Here is a 15,537-nt window from a genome sequence, read left to right as displayed (position 1 = left end):
CAATGATCACGATGCAGACTAGCTAAAATTTACTCTATGTTTTATTATTTATTGTGTACAGCATTATGTTACAAATAAGAAAACGATTACAAGAATTTAACTTTTCTTACATTGGCATTTATTACATGTAAGGAACACAACATGATGGATAGATCAAATCATAAACCATTACAAAACAAGAAAGAAACTTTCTGTATTCCAGTGGCTGACCCTCAGCTTTTTTAAAAAAGCTAACCTTGTTTTTTTTTACAACGAATAATTGAATCGGGTTTGATATTCTAGATATACTGGTATTGAATCCGATGGGAAAAAATGTCTGATGACAGTAAAAACTCGAGTATTGAAAAGAGTGAGCCTATTCCTGGGTTTCAGGATGTTAACACATTTACACAGGTACATCCCATCGATAAAGTTAGCATTTCATTAAAAATTGTAAACGTTTTTGTGTAATTGACCTATTTTTTCGGATTTCCAACACGTGGAAATATTGTCTCGAATTTCCTCGAAGTTCTAACTTCAGTAAAAAGTAGTGAAACTGAAGACTTAAGCGAATTGCAATTAAATAGTTTCGAAAGTCATCATAACTAATGACTTTTTTTTTGCAATGGATCTTTTATTCAAACTTAATAATTTTTGTTTTTTAGCAATCATTGAAGTCTGTATTGCAAGCAACTCGTGCATCTAACGACTTGCCTGCTGCTGGGGATGATTTTGATTACTACTCAAGTTTCCAAGGCGTGCGGGACATCTTGGACATTGAAGGGAAGCGAGTCCTCAATATGTAAGGGATTATTCACAAATATTCGTTATACTAAGTATGTCATGCAAAAATCTATAATCAGGCCTTTCAAAATCTGCCGGTACCCGGTACTTTTACCCGGTTGGATTCATTCATGGTACCGGCCAAAATATTCAGTGGAGAAAAAAAATCGCTTGGAAATATGATAGGCCCTATCATAGGTATCATGTTTTACAAACTCAACATTGTGGTTACGTAGCTTTGTATTATTCTTAGTCCGTAGTGGTATCTAATAACGTTTTTGATTGGTTAGTCAAGAAGATCATTAAAGCGTTTGAATAAATGAAACAAAAGAGATTGCGTAACGCGTCGAAAACGAAAGTAGATTTCGATACCAAATTCCACCGTCACTGATTTTGACAAAAGCTAATGACTAGGAATATGTTTTAAATAAATACGGTCAAAAAAATAAAAAATAGGAATCCAGGTGTCAGAAATGAAAGTGTCAATTTAACATTATTTAAAGCCATGGTAATGAGTTTCACAAAAGATTTTAAGATACAAGGAACTAGATCGCGGAAAGTCTTCAACACAGCTGACCGATAGAGAGATTGATATGAACAGTAGATAGTTCTTTGACCACCTCTGTACATTTTAATAGCTCTGATGAAACAAAAGGACATAAAGCAGAAACTATTTCTTTTGCCACACATTTAATTCTTTGATTCAGCAGTTTTCTAGTGGTCAAGAGAATGACCTTGCGGAGGTTACTTTCTTCCCATTATTGTAACCATATCCAGTAAAGTGAGAGAGTCATATCTAAATTTTTTTGTCTCCAGTCTTGATGTCATCTTTGTCTAATTTTCACATGTATATTATTTTATATGTATATGTACCAGTGCATGAAAAATATGCTGAATTTATTGGTACATGCTATAAATCATGTAGTGCTTCTTCTATTTTATTTTTTAATCTGCACTTTACTGTAGAACAGAAATGAATTTAATTTAATGCAAGTACACATTCATTTCTCTTTTATTAAATTTAAATTCTGAATTTCCATTTCCTTTCGTGACTCAATAATTTTTTTATATTTAAAATAAAACACAACTCAAACCTTGCAAAAAATTTTTGAACAAATTAGTATAAACAAATATAGCATAGAACTTAGAAGTTTTATCTAAATCTTATTGTTACTCTGCTCAAATAACTAATTTTTCTATGTAATTCCACCCATCCAGTCCTAAACTTCAATGTGTATTGACCAAAATAAACTTTGAAACATGGCATAAAAATAACACCGATAGCAGCATACTTCTTTGTGTCTAGAAACCAGGAAATGCTGTCTGGTGGCTTCTAAATTTCAAAATTTTTCCGGGGGGGGGCATGCCCCCGGAAACCCCTAGCATGCTCACGCCTTCGGCGTTCGCCACATGGTACCTCCTATTTTTGATAAAGTACCACCTGGTTCAAATCTTTTTGAAAGCCCTGTATAATGGTAAATGGTTCTTCACAGTGAGTCTTCATACTCTGTCATATGATTCATTATTTATTTGCATTTTTGGGGGAGTTGGTGGATGGCAGATTGTTATAATTGTATTTGATCTTTGAGTTTCTGTTGACAGTATCCAGAATGTGTTGCGTTACCACAATGTGAAGGGACACATGACATCATCGTCGGATGCCCATGACCTGGAGGATAAGTTTGATGTCTTGATGGACGCTAATGACCACATCCTAGAGAAAGTGGTACAGTGAAACTATTTAAAAATGTCTCTGACACACTATCTTCTCTATAAATTAAAATCTTTATTGATAAAAGTCAAGAGAGTTCTTGGTATCCAATAAACAAAAAATAAAAATCAAATGGTCATAAAGAAAACTAAAAATTTTATGAGATGAAATTGACTGTAACGATGATTCGGTTTACTTTTTTTTTTGACAGGGATCTTATTTGGATGAATCTGCTGGTCTGAAGAAGAAGGAAGAAGATTTAATTATTGCAACAGCCACTCCAAAAGTAAAACAAACCTCCACTGCCAGCTGGAATAAGAAGGTATGATTTTTAATAATCTAAAAAGATACTAATTGTGTGAAATATCATTATTTTATATTTACTGGTTTGAGTTTATGTGTGCTGTACATTTCAGTTTGAAATTATTGTATGAAATCCAAGCAGGAACATCTTTGTTTTAGTAAACCTTCACTGCTAATTAATAGTAAAATGATGTACCTGATTTTTTTTTCTAACCTCTTTATGTTTGACAGAGCTCTGCTTCCCCAAGTATATCTGAGTACAAGCTTCTGACGGCGAGGAACATACAGCGGCCTCAGCTAAAGTTTAGGGACAAGATCGACAATGAAAACAGACCATTTGTGCCCAGAATCATGGAGAAACCTAATGCTCTTCAGTCTCTGGAAGGTACATAATATATCCAGTCTCAAGATCATTTGTTGTTAATGTTTGCTTTGTGGGTACATGTATTTTGAATTTGTTTGGTAAATTTTAATAGAAGTGATTTACAGTGCATAGAGATATACATTTTATTTTTGCAGCAGCTCCTTTTCTTGCTCCTTTTACACTCTTAAAAAACAATGTTTGCAAAAATCACTAACAAGATAGACTTGCAAAAAGGAATTTCAGTCAGAAAAGATGAAAATAATCATGCACAAAATTTTAATTATCCAATGCTTTGCCTTTTTTGTTTTTGCTAAATAGCTTGACCTCTGTGTGACATGGGTATTATATTAAAGGTGAATGTATGAAGCCCCTCCTATCTTAATTCTTCTCAGTGCTCTTGCCACTTACCATAGTAAAAAGGTGTTTACATTGTTTGGATTTCTTTTCTTCATACAGAAAGTCTTAAACTACATGAAGATATCACACCGGAAATGTTAGAGGAACCAGATTTTCTGTAAGTCTTTTTATTTTTACTACAGTTTAAAATCATGTGCTTTTTTTAAAACAAAATAATTAACAAACTAAGATGTCAAAGACTTTCACTAACTGCAATGATTGCTAATAACATAAAAAATAAATTTGGTTTAATTACAGTTACCCACACCCATACAAGTTTGAACTAAGTGTGTTCAAACCAACAGAAAAGCAACTTCAAGCCACTGAGCCCATTGTAAGATTACATTAAATTGCATTCTTTAATCATCAAAGAACTGAAAGACTGGAAGCAATTTTTTTCTTCACTTTTTATTAAAAATGTATTTTATGAAATTGTAATAGTTTTTCAATCTGAATTTTTCTGTAGAGGGCACTTTCGACAGCTGATACTCCCCTGACCTTTGTCTCCACGGTGACAGAATTTCAGACAGTGCTTGATAAACTCAAAACAGAGGAAATTCTAGCTGTGGATTTAGAAGTAAGTCGGTTACAAAGAAATAATAAACTATAGGGTTCATAGTATCCATTTCGAAATTCTGAAGATTTGTCATTGTAAAATGTTTGTATGTTTGGGGAGATTTTGGATTTTTTTGTCAGTGAGATATTCTGCCAAAGCTTTACATACATACATTACAGCATTAAGTCATACAGAACTTGAATTATATGCGGGGGAGATTTTGGAATTTTGTCAAACACGATATCTGGTTTTTAACATCAGTTCTACGGGGTTGACCAAGCAATTATCTCTGTGTTGTGATGTTAACATGTAATTCTTACATCAATGTTTTTTGGGGGAGGGTGAAGGAGGGGGTGGGGGTCAGCGTCAGACTCACAAGACTTTCCAGGGAATTATCTTTGTGAATTGATTTGTGTAGTACATTTTGTAACTCTCTCTTACTTCTGTGTTTTCTGGATTTCAGCATCACTCCTACCGGACTTTCCAGGGAATAACCTGCTTGATGCAGATCTCCACGGCAACAGAGGACTTCTTGATTGACACTCTGTCACTGAGAAATGACTTATCTCCCCTTAATGAGATACTGACAAACCCTGCTGTTGTGAAGGTAATGCTGATAAATCCTGCACAGAGTGTGGCGGAATGTAGTGCAAGAGGAGCCTTAGTTATATACATGTGTTTTGAACTTTAAAATAGGAATATACACAAATGAATTTCAAGTGTAAAGTTGTTTAATGTTGAGGATGAGTATTTTTAGGAAGAAAAAAAATTTACAGGTAATGTATAATGAGTAGTTGCTTTTAAAATAAAAAAAAAAAAAAGAAAGCAAATATTGATGAACATGTAATTATGATTGACATATGAATAAAAGCATGGTCAAACTGCATGTGTTGAATATTGTTTTTATTTCAGGTGTTCCACGGAGCTGATAGTGACATTGACTGGCTCCAGAGAGACCTTGGTCTGTACATAGTGAACATGTTTGATACAGGACAAGCTGCCCGGGTACTGAACCATGCTCGCTTCTCATTGGCTCATTTGATGGAGCACTACTGTGATGTCACTGCAGACAAACAATACCAGTTAGCTGATTGGAGAATTCGGTATGTGATTATCTGGGATAATTTATAATATTTAAAAAAAAATTTATGAAATGTAAATTGATAATGAATTAAAGATTTAGTATTGTAAAATAAAAAAATTACATTTTAAATAGTCCTTTAAAATTGTATAGCAATGATTACATAATTAAATCTTTGAACTGTGCTTTTCCTCGACACTTATTTGTAAGGGAGCTAATTCAGACTTTGTGTAGGCCTATGTTTTTACACTCTCTTTATATCTGTGTAAACCCTCTGTTTCAGACCTCTTCCCGTGGAGCTGATGCAGTACGCTCGGGACGACACACATTACTTGTTGTATATCTACCACAGAATGAAGCAAGAACTGTTGGCAAGGGGAAACGACCAGAAGAATTTACTGATGTCTGTCTTACAAAGGAGTACAGACATCTGTGCCAAGGTCAACTTCTACAATGAGTTCTATACATACATGTTAACCTATTGTGATGAAAAAGAGGGAGATTCAGACCTCAAAAGCGGTAGCATTGCGCGCGTGTTGTTTAACGCTTGGATTATCGATATCTTTCATGTAATATACATGTATATTATAAGCCTTAAATGAAATCAGGTACCTACACTAATTAATCTTAAATATCAACAGCAAAGAAGAAGACAGAAACACCTTAAGTTTGACAAAAATTGTACAAATTCAAATTTTTTTCATGCTCATCATTTTGCTTGGATTGGCTGGTTTACTTAGCCTTTTGAAGAGTGATCTTTGCTGAAATAGCCTAGAATCAATAATTCTGAATGTTCATTCAGTTTTTAAACAAAACAAATGATGGCATGGTTTAATCTAGACCTAAAACAAGTTCGTATCTTTCGTTATATAAATCAGATTTCCCGCGATATCGAAAACGAAAGTAGAGATGTGCCATATGGCTTGGTCAATCGAGTGATTTCTTATGACTTTATTGATAAAGTTGTGAGCTTACTGTGCTTTTAACACGATGTCAAATGTTTTCATCTAATTCTTAAAAGCTATATCTCCTTTTTCATAGCAGGGATGTTGATTAATTTATCGTAACCAATGTAATCACTGGTAGTCTTATGTTGTTGTCGTTGTCAAATCCGTGCTTGAAATCTATGTACAAAAAAGCGTTTGTATGATTCTGAGGCAAATCACGCGATATCTAGCAAGATTTTATGAGAGTGGCTTCAAAAATGGATACCCAAGCGAACCAAAAATACTTTAGACGCAGCTTTTGTAGAAAAGCGGTAGATTTCTAAATTAAATCGGTAGGCGGGAGATGGAGTGAAAAAGCGGTAGACTCCCGCCTAAATCGGGAGAGTTAACATGTATGTCTATATGTCATTTACAAAGTAACAGATCCTGATATTAGAAAGAATTTTAACTTTAAATTAATCCACCTATGCATATATTTGTGACATGAGGTCCATGTGTATGTAATATGTAACAGTGATATAAGTTACTGGTATTATAACCTACAAGATAAAAAGATACAGGTACATTTACTATAAAATTACTGAAATACTAGCTGCAGTTACATGTACATGCGATTGTAATATAATCTACAGATACATATAACTTGCAACATAATCATCAGGTACATGTAACTAAATATGAATATACCTGGAACTGATATTTCATATACAGTAATGTAACTTTTACTGCAGTATACATATCATCTGTATTTAGTATAGTCTCATACAATCAACACACAGGTAACTGATTTCCAACTGATTTGTAATGTTCACACTGCTATTGTTTAATCTACAGGTATATAGGAAGGCAGTGTTTAAGGAGGATTCTTACCTTGAGTTGTACAAGAAAAGTAAGAAGGTGTTTAACTCAAGGCAGCTACAGGCGCTGCAGAAGTTATATCAGTGGAGAGACAAACTGGCCAGGGTGGAAGATGAAAGTACTGGGTAAGAATTAAAAAACGACAGAAGTTATATCATTAAGGGATTTGATAACTAGGATGTAGAGCAAAAGTAATGAGTGTGGAGTAAATAACTGATTTTCTTTGTGTATATAGTCAGAAATATTATGTTAGAAATTACACTTGTACAAAGGAAATTACAAATTACTAAGTAAAGCAATAGTCATAAATAAAAAACTGGAGTCGTGGTTAAAAAATTAGAAGTGTATGATGTTTTTTTAACCTGTCTATTTATTTCAACAGATACGTTCTTCCGAACCACATGCTTCTCCAGATAGCGGAGATTCTGCCGAGAGAACAGCAGGGGATCTTTGCGTGTTGTACACCCATCCCTCCGTTAGTGCGACAGTTTCTGCCAGAGATTCACAAGTTTATACTGGAAGCACGGGAAGCTCCTTTGATAAAGGTAGGGATCATTGCACTGGCTCTATTATTAAAGATGTACAATATTACAGTCTCCAATATCGTAGATGAACATTACTTTTTACACCATACACGAAAGGATTGCGATGGTGCCCACTTTATTCATGAACATGTATTATGTTATACTTTATTATTATTTAAAGATGCATTGAAATATAAAGCTACTTGGAAATCTTAGTCTCCTTCAAATAAAATATATAGTAAATAGTCTTTCTTGAGGTACATGTTAATATTCTTTTTAGAATACATCTGTAAGTGGCTTTCTTATTTGTATCAGGTGTCATTACCACAAGAGAAGAGACCCAGTACATATCAGCATCCCAGATACGACCCGAACAGTCTCCTGAACTGTCACCATGACCTCAGTCACATGTCAGATGACCCCGGTCACATGACAAATAGTCAGCAGTCAACTACTGTCCCAGGTATATCTCTCTCTCTCCATCTCTTGCTATCTTAATAAAATATGTCCTTTCCGGATCTGTGTCACACTTTCTTTTCCTTTTTTTTTTTTTAAATCTGTCTTGATGATTTTAATTATTTATAAAAATGAATACTGTTTCCAGGAAATATTTGCCTGATTTTTATATTCACCCTTTTATCCAAATCCTCAGAAGAATTCTACGCAGACCACAGTGTCTCTCTTGCAGCAAATTTTAAATGGGGCAAAATTTTTTGTAAGTGTTATAACATGAATTTACCCTCTTTACAGCATTCTTAATATTTGTTTTAACTTAGATGTTTCCATGGTAACAAAGTCCTCCATGCTGTATGGTACCAATAACTCTGGCCTGATAGTAAGGGTGAAGGCCAGTCCACTTCTTACAGCTTTTGGTGACAAAGTAAGTCATTTCCAGGAGGAATATATAAAAAAAAACATGCATGTGTTCTTCTGTTATATGATGTGATAAACTATTAAATCTGTGATATGCATGTGTTTCATTTCTATTTACACTGCTAGAAGGACAAGAAAAAAGCCACAAAGGGACAGAGGATAGCTGCAGCACTTGCTTCCTCCTTCTTAAGTCCATTTACAAAGGTACTTGGTTGCTAATTACCTGAGAATATTACCTGACATTTACAAAGGTACTTGGTTGCTAATTACCCGAGAATGTAACCTGACATTTTTCCAAGGACAACTGGAAATTGACACCAAATTTAAAAGTATCACATGCTAAAGGGGGTGATTTATAGAAAGACAATATCAATGAATGAGCTCAAAGTATTTTAAGAAATTAAAGGTTTTATACACATTTTATGTACATTTAATACATCTGTAATTTATAATTTAACATCTTTATTACAGTTTCTGCCTGATGATGGTGAACCTTCTGCAGAATCAGAGGTAGTTATACAGTCAGAGGTCATTCTTTAATGGTATTTGTTCTTTTTTTTAAATTTCAAAATAAATATTTCATATTTTTTTTAAAAAATGATGTGTTTTACAAATTAAGGCACAGAGCTTAGGAAGTTGGACATTAAAGAAGAATACAAAGAGGAAAGAACGATCTCCTAGCCCACCTAAAGGTTAGAATTATCCACTAATATAATTAAAATCTACCATTTTTAAAGTATAATTCTGCAGCTATATAAGATGTATAATCTACCTTATGTATAATTCTGTCAGATGACTTTGGAGCAAATTAAGACTTTCATCTCCATTGCCATTGTCAGGTCCATTGTTTGTTAATACAAAATTTTACTTTGTGTGTTAATTTTATTAGGTCCACCTCCAAAGAAAGTGAAGTCAGACCCTGTATCAGAACAGATTGAATTGTCAGTGAGGGAGGTAAGGTTTCAGTGGAGGATATTGTTGATTTATGATGAATACATGTGAATGACGAAGCTAGGAATAGTCTCAATAATTGTTTTAATTTTCTAAAACAGTTTGAGGCAGTATTAAGTAATAAAAGAGTTTTGTTGGTATTGCATTCAGACATTCTATTTTTTTTCATTTAATATTTGTGTGTACTTGCAGTAACAGCTTCCTTTGATACATTATATATTTTATATCTAAACCATGTTTCATCAAGATGACGATCCAGCAAAGACAGAGGGACAAAGAGGACCATGTTAATCTGAAAACAACGGACGATGATAAACCTAAGAAAAAGAAGAAGAAGAAAGAGAAGAGGAAGAAGAGAGAAGACGCTGAGTTTGCTGCCTTTGATTACAGCCAGGCAGACCAAAATATGTTCTTAGGTAGGATGGGACTTAAATACAAGTACCTTCTTTGGTAATACATAAATAAGAACATCGAGAAATGGGCTAAATCAAATCTATGGTAACTTGTTCAATTTCCAACAAATGTCATAAATGTTAAATACGTTTACAGTACTGTGGATTTGTCTAAATGATTTGAAAATCCCATGCAACCACTTATCCTCTATGTATTTCAATCTGATTTCTTTAAAAAATCTTTGGATACCTTGACGTTTTTGTCTCAGTCCCCTCAAGTTCGAGATAAAGAGGTTTGACTGTATATTTATTTCAGTGGAAGATTGACCTACATATGTACATGTAATTAGACATGTTTATTTACTTTTTAGGTGGTGACAGTAAGAAGAAAAAACATGATGTTTTTAACCCGTACACTTCATTACAAAGTAAAGGAAACCAGAAGGTCAGTATACTTAGCTGTGTTCTTTCTATTTTATTGATGTTAAAACAATACGTAGTCTGAACACTTTATATACATGTTTGTCCTCATCTGTTAACTAAAAGTTAAAATCCAGGAACATTTTATAAAGAAATGGGTACGGTATGTATAACGAGGCGGCCCTGTAAAATCGGCAAAAATTAAACGCACGATGACATTTTTTTAACTTTGTTAATTTATTGTTAAGGTTCCCCTTTTTGAAAAATTGGTATCAATTTTCCTCAACTCACGTGACCTTTTGTGTATGTAACGTTCAAAACCGGTCAAAAAATGCTGGAATTCACCTATTTTGGACGTTTTCCTCCTCTTCAAGTCTAGATTTCGATGTGGCCGCATCCGAGTACATTTGCGAAACTTTGCAGAAAGAACAAGTATACTTCGGTTTCTAATATGAAAGAAAAAAAATGACTGTACCAAAGTGCGGCCACGTCCGTTTTTAAGAAAAACTGTAGTTGAAAATACTTCGTTTTTGGAAAGATGTGACTTTTCCTTATCATTAAAATCTTTACTTTTAAGGAAATTAAATGTTGAAGTCTGAATCTAAATGAGTTATTATCTAATCTATACTTTTACAGGAATAAATTGTTTAAATCTGTATCTGAATGTTATGAAAACCACATAAACTTTTCTTCGTAAAATTTATCAAGGGACATTGCATGGAAATTAATTACGCAACAATACATTAAAAACATGACGTCACAATGAGCCGACATATGTTGAATAACCAAATTCTTCAGTCTTCCGTAATAAAAGAATAATATGATATTAAATTTTCAAACAATATATACAGTGAAAAACAGTCAAATGACATAAGTTTACATTTATACATGTACCTCTTATTAAAACGAGCGTCTCCTTCATATTGGACGTGATATTGACTTTACTGTTCAAGAAAAGATGTTTTTAAACGTTTTATTGAAAATTATCATGCAGCTCTTTTAAAATATGATTTAGATTATACATTTATCATGCTGAATGTTGACATCAGTGCTTTCAAGACAGGTTTAAATTAAACATGCAGTTCAAAGGCGGATCCAGAGCCGGTGCGCCGAGCCCCCCCCCCCCCCCAATCCACCGTTTAATTTTTAAAAAATTGCTTGTATTTTTTGTATTTTGTAAAACAAGCATTTAATTGATTATTTTTTTGGTACTAGCATGAAACACAAACTTATCAGTAGATCTACACGTATGGTAGGAGATATTCCGATATATTTTACCGCCATGGCAATGTATTCTAGAATTCCTGCAAGATGACGAATTGTTTTCTAAATCAAAGGGGGGAGGGCACATATTACACATAGTAGATGTTCGTTCCCCGGACCCTACCAGGAATGTGCTGCCAACCCCCATGGGGTTTCAACGCAGCTCCAGACACCCTGTTATTAATACCACTCCCTCCCCCGTTATTAAATTCCTGGATCCGCAACTATAATCTTTAAGGAGTTTAGATAACGAAATAATATTATTTTGACAAATTTTGTATGGCTACAGTTGTGAGTGTTTTCGGCAATTTCTATGTTATTTTGAATGAAAAGTGATGCAATCAACTATATTTATTTGTGTCCGAATAAAGATTAACTACGGTGGTATATTTAGGACACGCAATTATTTTTTTTTAAATACCAGAAAAAAATTATCCTGTGAAAACGACATAATTATCTTGTGAAAACGACATATTATCTTGTGAAAATGAGATATTATCTTGTGAAAACGAGATATTATTTTGTGAAAACGACTTATTATCTTGTGAAAACGAGATATTTTTTTGTGAAAACGAGATATTATCTTGTGAAAACGACATATTATCTTGTGAAAACGAGATACTATCTTGTGAAAACGAGATATTATCTTGTGAAAACGAGATATTATTTTGTGAAAACGACTTATTATCTTGTGAAAACGACTTATTATCTTGTGAAAACGAGATAATATCTTGTGAAAACGACATAATATCTTGTGAAAACGACATAATTATCTTGTGAAAACGAGATACTATCTTGTGAAAACGACATAATATAATATCTCGTTTTTATGTCGTTTTCACAAGATAATATCTCGTTTTCACAAGATATTATGTCGTTTTCACAAGATAATATCTCGTTTTCACAAGATAATTATGTCGTTTTCACAAGACATTATGTCGTTTTCACAAGATAATATGTCGTTTTCACAAGATAATATCTCGTTTTCACAAGATAATAAGTCGTTTTCACAAAATAATATCTCGTTTTCACAAGATAATTATGTCGTTTTCACAAGATAATACCTCGTTTTGCTTAGAAAACAAAACGCACAGACTTCTATAGCTGATGTGGATAAACTATGTAAATCATGCACATAACATTACAAAATAGCATAATATTTATTTCTACAAGTCTAGAAAATCATACCTGTTAGACAGTACTACTACATTGTACTACTAAATTCTGGGATCCCTTCCCGGAAATTCGTGTTTTTTACCTCCCACTTGAAAATCAGGAGGGTTATAGTAATCGATATGTCCACCCGTCTGTCTGCCCGTTATGCTTTGGGGTACCCGTCTCTTATCCGCGTATCCTATTACACCACTGAATGAAATTCAATGAAACTTTCACAGAATCTTAATAACATATTGCCATTGTGCAACTTTTATTTTACTTTTTGATCCGACACATGTTTTGGGATTCTAACGACAAAACATAAAAGAGAGGTACCCCCAAAGCATTACAGACGGACGGACATCCTGATCACTATATACCCTGCCACTTTTTAAGCGAGGGTAAAAAATCTAAAATCAAAGAAAATTGAAAAAGGCATTTCACATAACCCCGAAATAAGGAAGTAATTAATATGTTCATATAAAAAGATACTACATTTATAGCGCCGTCATTTGTTGGAATGGAAAGGGGGAGTTCTGTTGATAGCTTTTTCATTGCAAAAAAAAAAAAAATTCCAACTTAATAAACAATACGTTCATTTTTTTAAGTACTCACCTCATTTCATCTGGATGAATAAAGTTTCGTAGACTAGCGTGTTTGGTACAATCGTTTGTTAAAAAATTATATATTTCTGAAAATTATTAAACTATTTTAAACTATCAACGATATATGATGAATTGAAAATTAGTTCAAAATGGTTCACTGGAATATTGGCAGGATTAAGTAAATAGTTTTCGGTTAAGAGAATTTACAGATTTCATTTAATGTAACGTTAAAATCAGTAACGCCGTGATGACGTTATTACGTCTTAAGTTGTAGTTATTGAAGAAAATGCACCAGTTTTCATAACCTCTGGCGGAAAAACGGTTGAAATAATTTTAAAAAATAAAATGATTTTGAAAGGACACATTTTAGGCATGATTGTAACAAACTTCAATGAAATTTAGAGTCAGGGCCGCCTCATTATACATACCGTACCCAGTTCTTTGAAATACGATTCATTTCTGTGTTTTTAAACTGGGGGAAGATATACCATAGACATTTTTCTTTTCTGGATATTTAGTAGGGGGTCACAAATGCAGAGCTGCCAACCCTTACGATTTTGGCGTAAGTCGTACGAAATTAGTGTCCAAAAAAAGATTACGATTTCTCTCTATATGCTTCCGATTTTTGTTTGTCTCGATCAGAGTTTATAATATTGGAATTTTCATAACTGGTGGTCTACAGTTTCTACTATTATAATTAAATATTCATAATCCTTACAACGCTTGCTTGCATCGTCGTTTTGGTTTTAGATTGCTAAATCACATTCATGTCAATGTTTTAAAGTAAACAAAATGGAAACATACCTTAAATGGCTACAATTGCATGTCCATTTACGAAACATCTTCAGCGGCAGGGGGCTTAGGCGGTCCGCGAACCCTGCCTTCCTATTTTTCATTTCAGAATGTTGGCAGCTCTGCAAATGGTCAAGAGCATTTTGTCACTTACATGTATAGTACATAAAATACCCTCAATGACAAAACAAGAATCTGTATAATTTACTACTAATCTACTGACAAAATAGACAGAAATTATAATTCAATAATAAGTATGATCCAGTGGAAAAAAGTAATGTTAACAAGATTTAAATGGGACTGATAATTTCATCAGTGTCAGTTATTGCTTTTGTTAGTTTGAAAACAATAGAATAATTGTAGGATAACCTTTGTTTCATTTTTAAAAGGTTGGAAGATCCAGTCAATCATTTTCCCGATCCCAGAAGAGTCACAGTTACAAACAGGATGGAAAAAGAGGGGGGAGGAGCCACAACTGGCCGAAACAGAAATGAGTGGCAGGAATGGGTCATAATCAACCAAAACAGAGATGAAGGACTATTTCATAAATCTCTTTGTGCTGTCCAAACTGCAACAACAGTATCACATTTGTGTTGACATTTTCATAGTCATATTAAAATTACAATAATAATTGGTAATATATAGCATTTGATGTCTTCAGAATTATCTATCAGAAGAACATAGCTGTGTGTTTAACATAAATAACACAACTGTGTACAAAAAAATGTTGAATATATTGATATGCATGTATGTGATTTGTTAATACTGAATTTGAATAGAAAGGACATAAATAATTAATTCCTAAAATATAGAGAAACAGTAGAATTTTAAAGTATAAAGCTTGTAAATTATTGCGAAATGTAGGTGTTCTTTTTCACTCTTAAATGAAAACAAGAGGCCCATGGGCGACATTGCTCACCTTAGCACATCAGCTGGGAAAAAAGCACAAATCAGTTCAGTATTGAAAAGTTTACTAAGGTAGGGGGAGGGGAGGGTGGTTATGGTATGAATTTTGTACTACATAAGGATGCCCCATCATATAACATATAACTTTGCTGTTCTTGAGAAAAAGATTTTCTTCCTATATGGTACTTTGTAAAAATTGATCCCCCATGTGTGGTCCCTCCCTACCCCAAGGAGTCTTGAACAAATTGAAATCTTCACAACATGAGAATGCTTACATGTTAATGTGACTAAACATAGCTTTCTTTTCTTGAGAAAGGCTTTTCCTGCTATTTTCCTATAGATGTAAAACTTTGATCCACCATTGTGGACTATCCCTAACCTTGGGGGTTATGTTTTGAATAAACTTGAATTTGCACTACCTTATAAGTATCACTAATCATGGCCTTACTATTCTTAAGAAGAAGATTTTTTTTCTTTATATTTCTATGTAAAAATTTGAACCCCACCCTACCCCTGGGGGTTATGATTTGAATCTTCACAACCAGAGGATGCTTCCATCTAAATATCACTAATCATGGCTTTGCTATTCTTGTGAAAAAGATTTTTAAAGATTACCAGGGGTATATATTTCTATGTAAAAATTTGATCCCCTACTGTGATCTCACCCTACCCCCTGGG

At 33.6% G+C, this 15,537-nt stretch overlaps 1 protein-coding gene across 1 annotated transcript; it reads left to right on the top strand.

Moving 5' to 3' along the window:
• Positions 1 to 286: 286 nt before the first annotated feature.
• LOC134238417 (exosome complex component 10-like) lies at positions 287 to 14,588 on the top strand. Its single transcript, XM_062720542.1, has 22 exons — positions 287 to 393; positions 645 to 781; positions 2,365 to 2,488; positions 2,685 to 2,795; positions 3,008 to 3,161; positions 3,597 to 3,654; positions 3,795 to 3,870; positions 4,003 to 4,113; positions 4,556 to 4,699; positions 5,005 to 5,195; positions 5,457 to 5,613; positions 6,955 to 7,103; positions 7,361 to 7,523; positions 7,818 to 7,965; positions 8,279 to 8,382; positions 8,502 to 8,579; positions 8,847 to 8,885; positions 8,995 to 9,067; positions 9,265 to 9,329; positions 9,574 to 9,742; positions 10,090 to 10,163; positions 14,343 to 14,588. Exons 1-22 carry the CDS (start codon positions 313 to 315, stop codon positions 14,445 to 14,447), a joined length of 2,511 nt encoding a protein of 836 aa, XP_062576526.1. The 5' UTR covers positions 287 to 312; the 3' UTR covers positions 14,448 to 14,588.
• The last annotated feature ends 949 nt before the right edge of the window (positions 14,589 to 15,537 follow it).

Source organism: Saccostrea cucullata, unplaced genomic scaffold (genome assembly GCF_032062105.1).
Source record: "Saccostrea cucullata isolate Sc308-1 unplaced genomic scaffold, CSIRO_AGI_Scuc_v1 ctg607, whole genome shotgun sequence".
NCBI classification, from domain to species: Eukaryota; Metazoa; Mollusca; class Bivalvia; order Ostreida; family Ostreidae; genus Saccostrea; species Saccostrea cuccullata.
This window is presented reverse-complemented; position numbering and strand designations above follow the sequence as displayed.

Excerpts from the sequence above, each read along its gene's own strand:
- LOC134238417 (XM_062720542.1), top strand. The coding sequence starts at position 313 with ATGTCTGATGACAGTAAAAACTCGAGTATTGAAAAGAGTGAGCCTATT. Across the intron at positions 3,655-3,794 it reads TTAGAGGAACCAGATTTTCT|TTACCCACACCCATACAAGT; the intron begins GTAAGTCTTTTT and ends GTTTAATTACAG. Across the intron at positions 8,580-8,846 it reads TCTTAAGTCCATTTACAAAG|TTTCTGCCTGATGATGGTGA; the intron begins GTACTTGGTTGC and ends TCTTTATTACAG.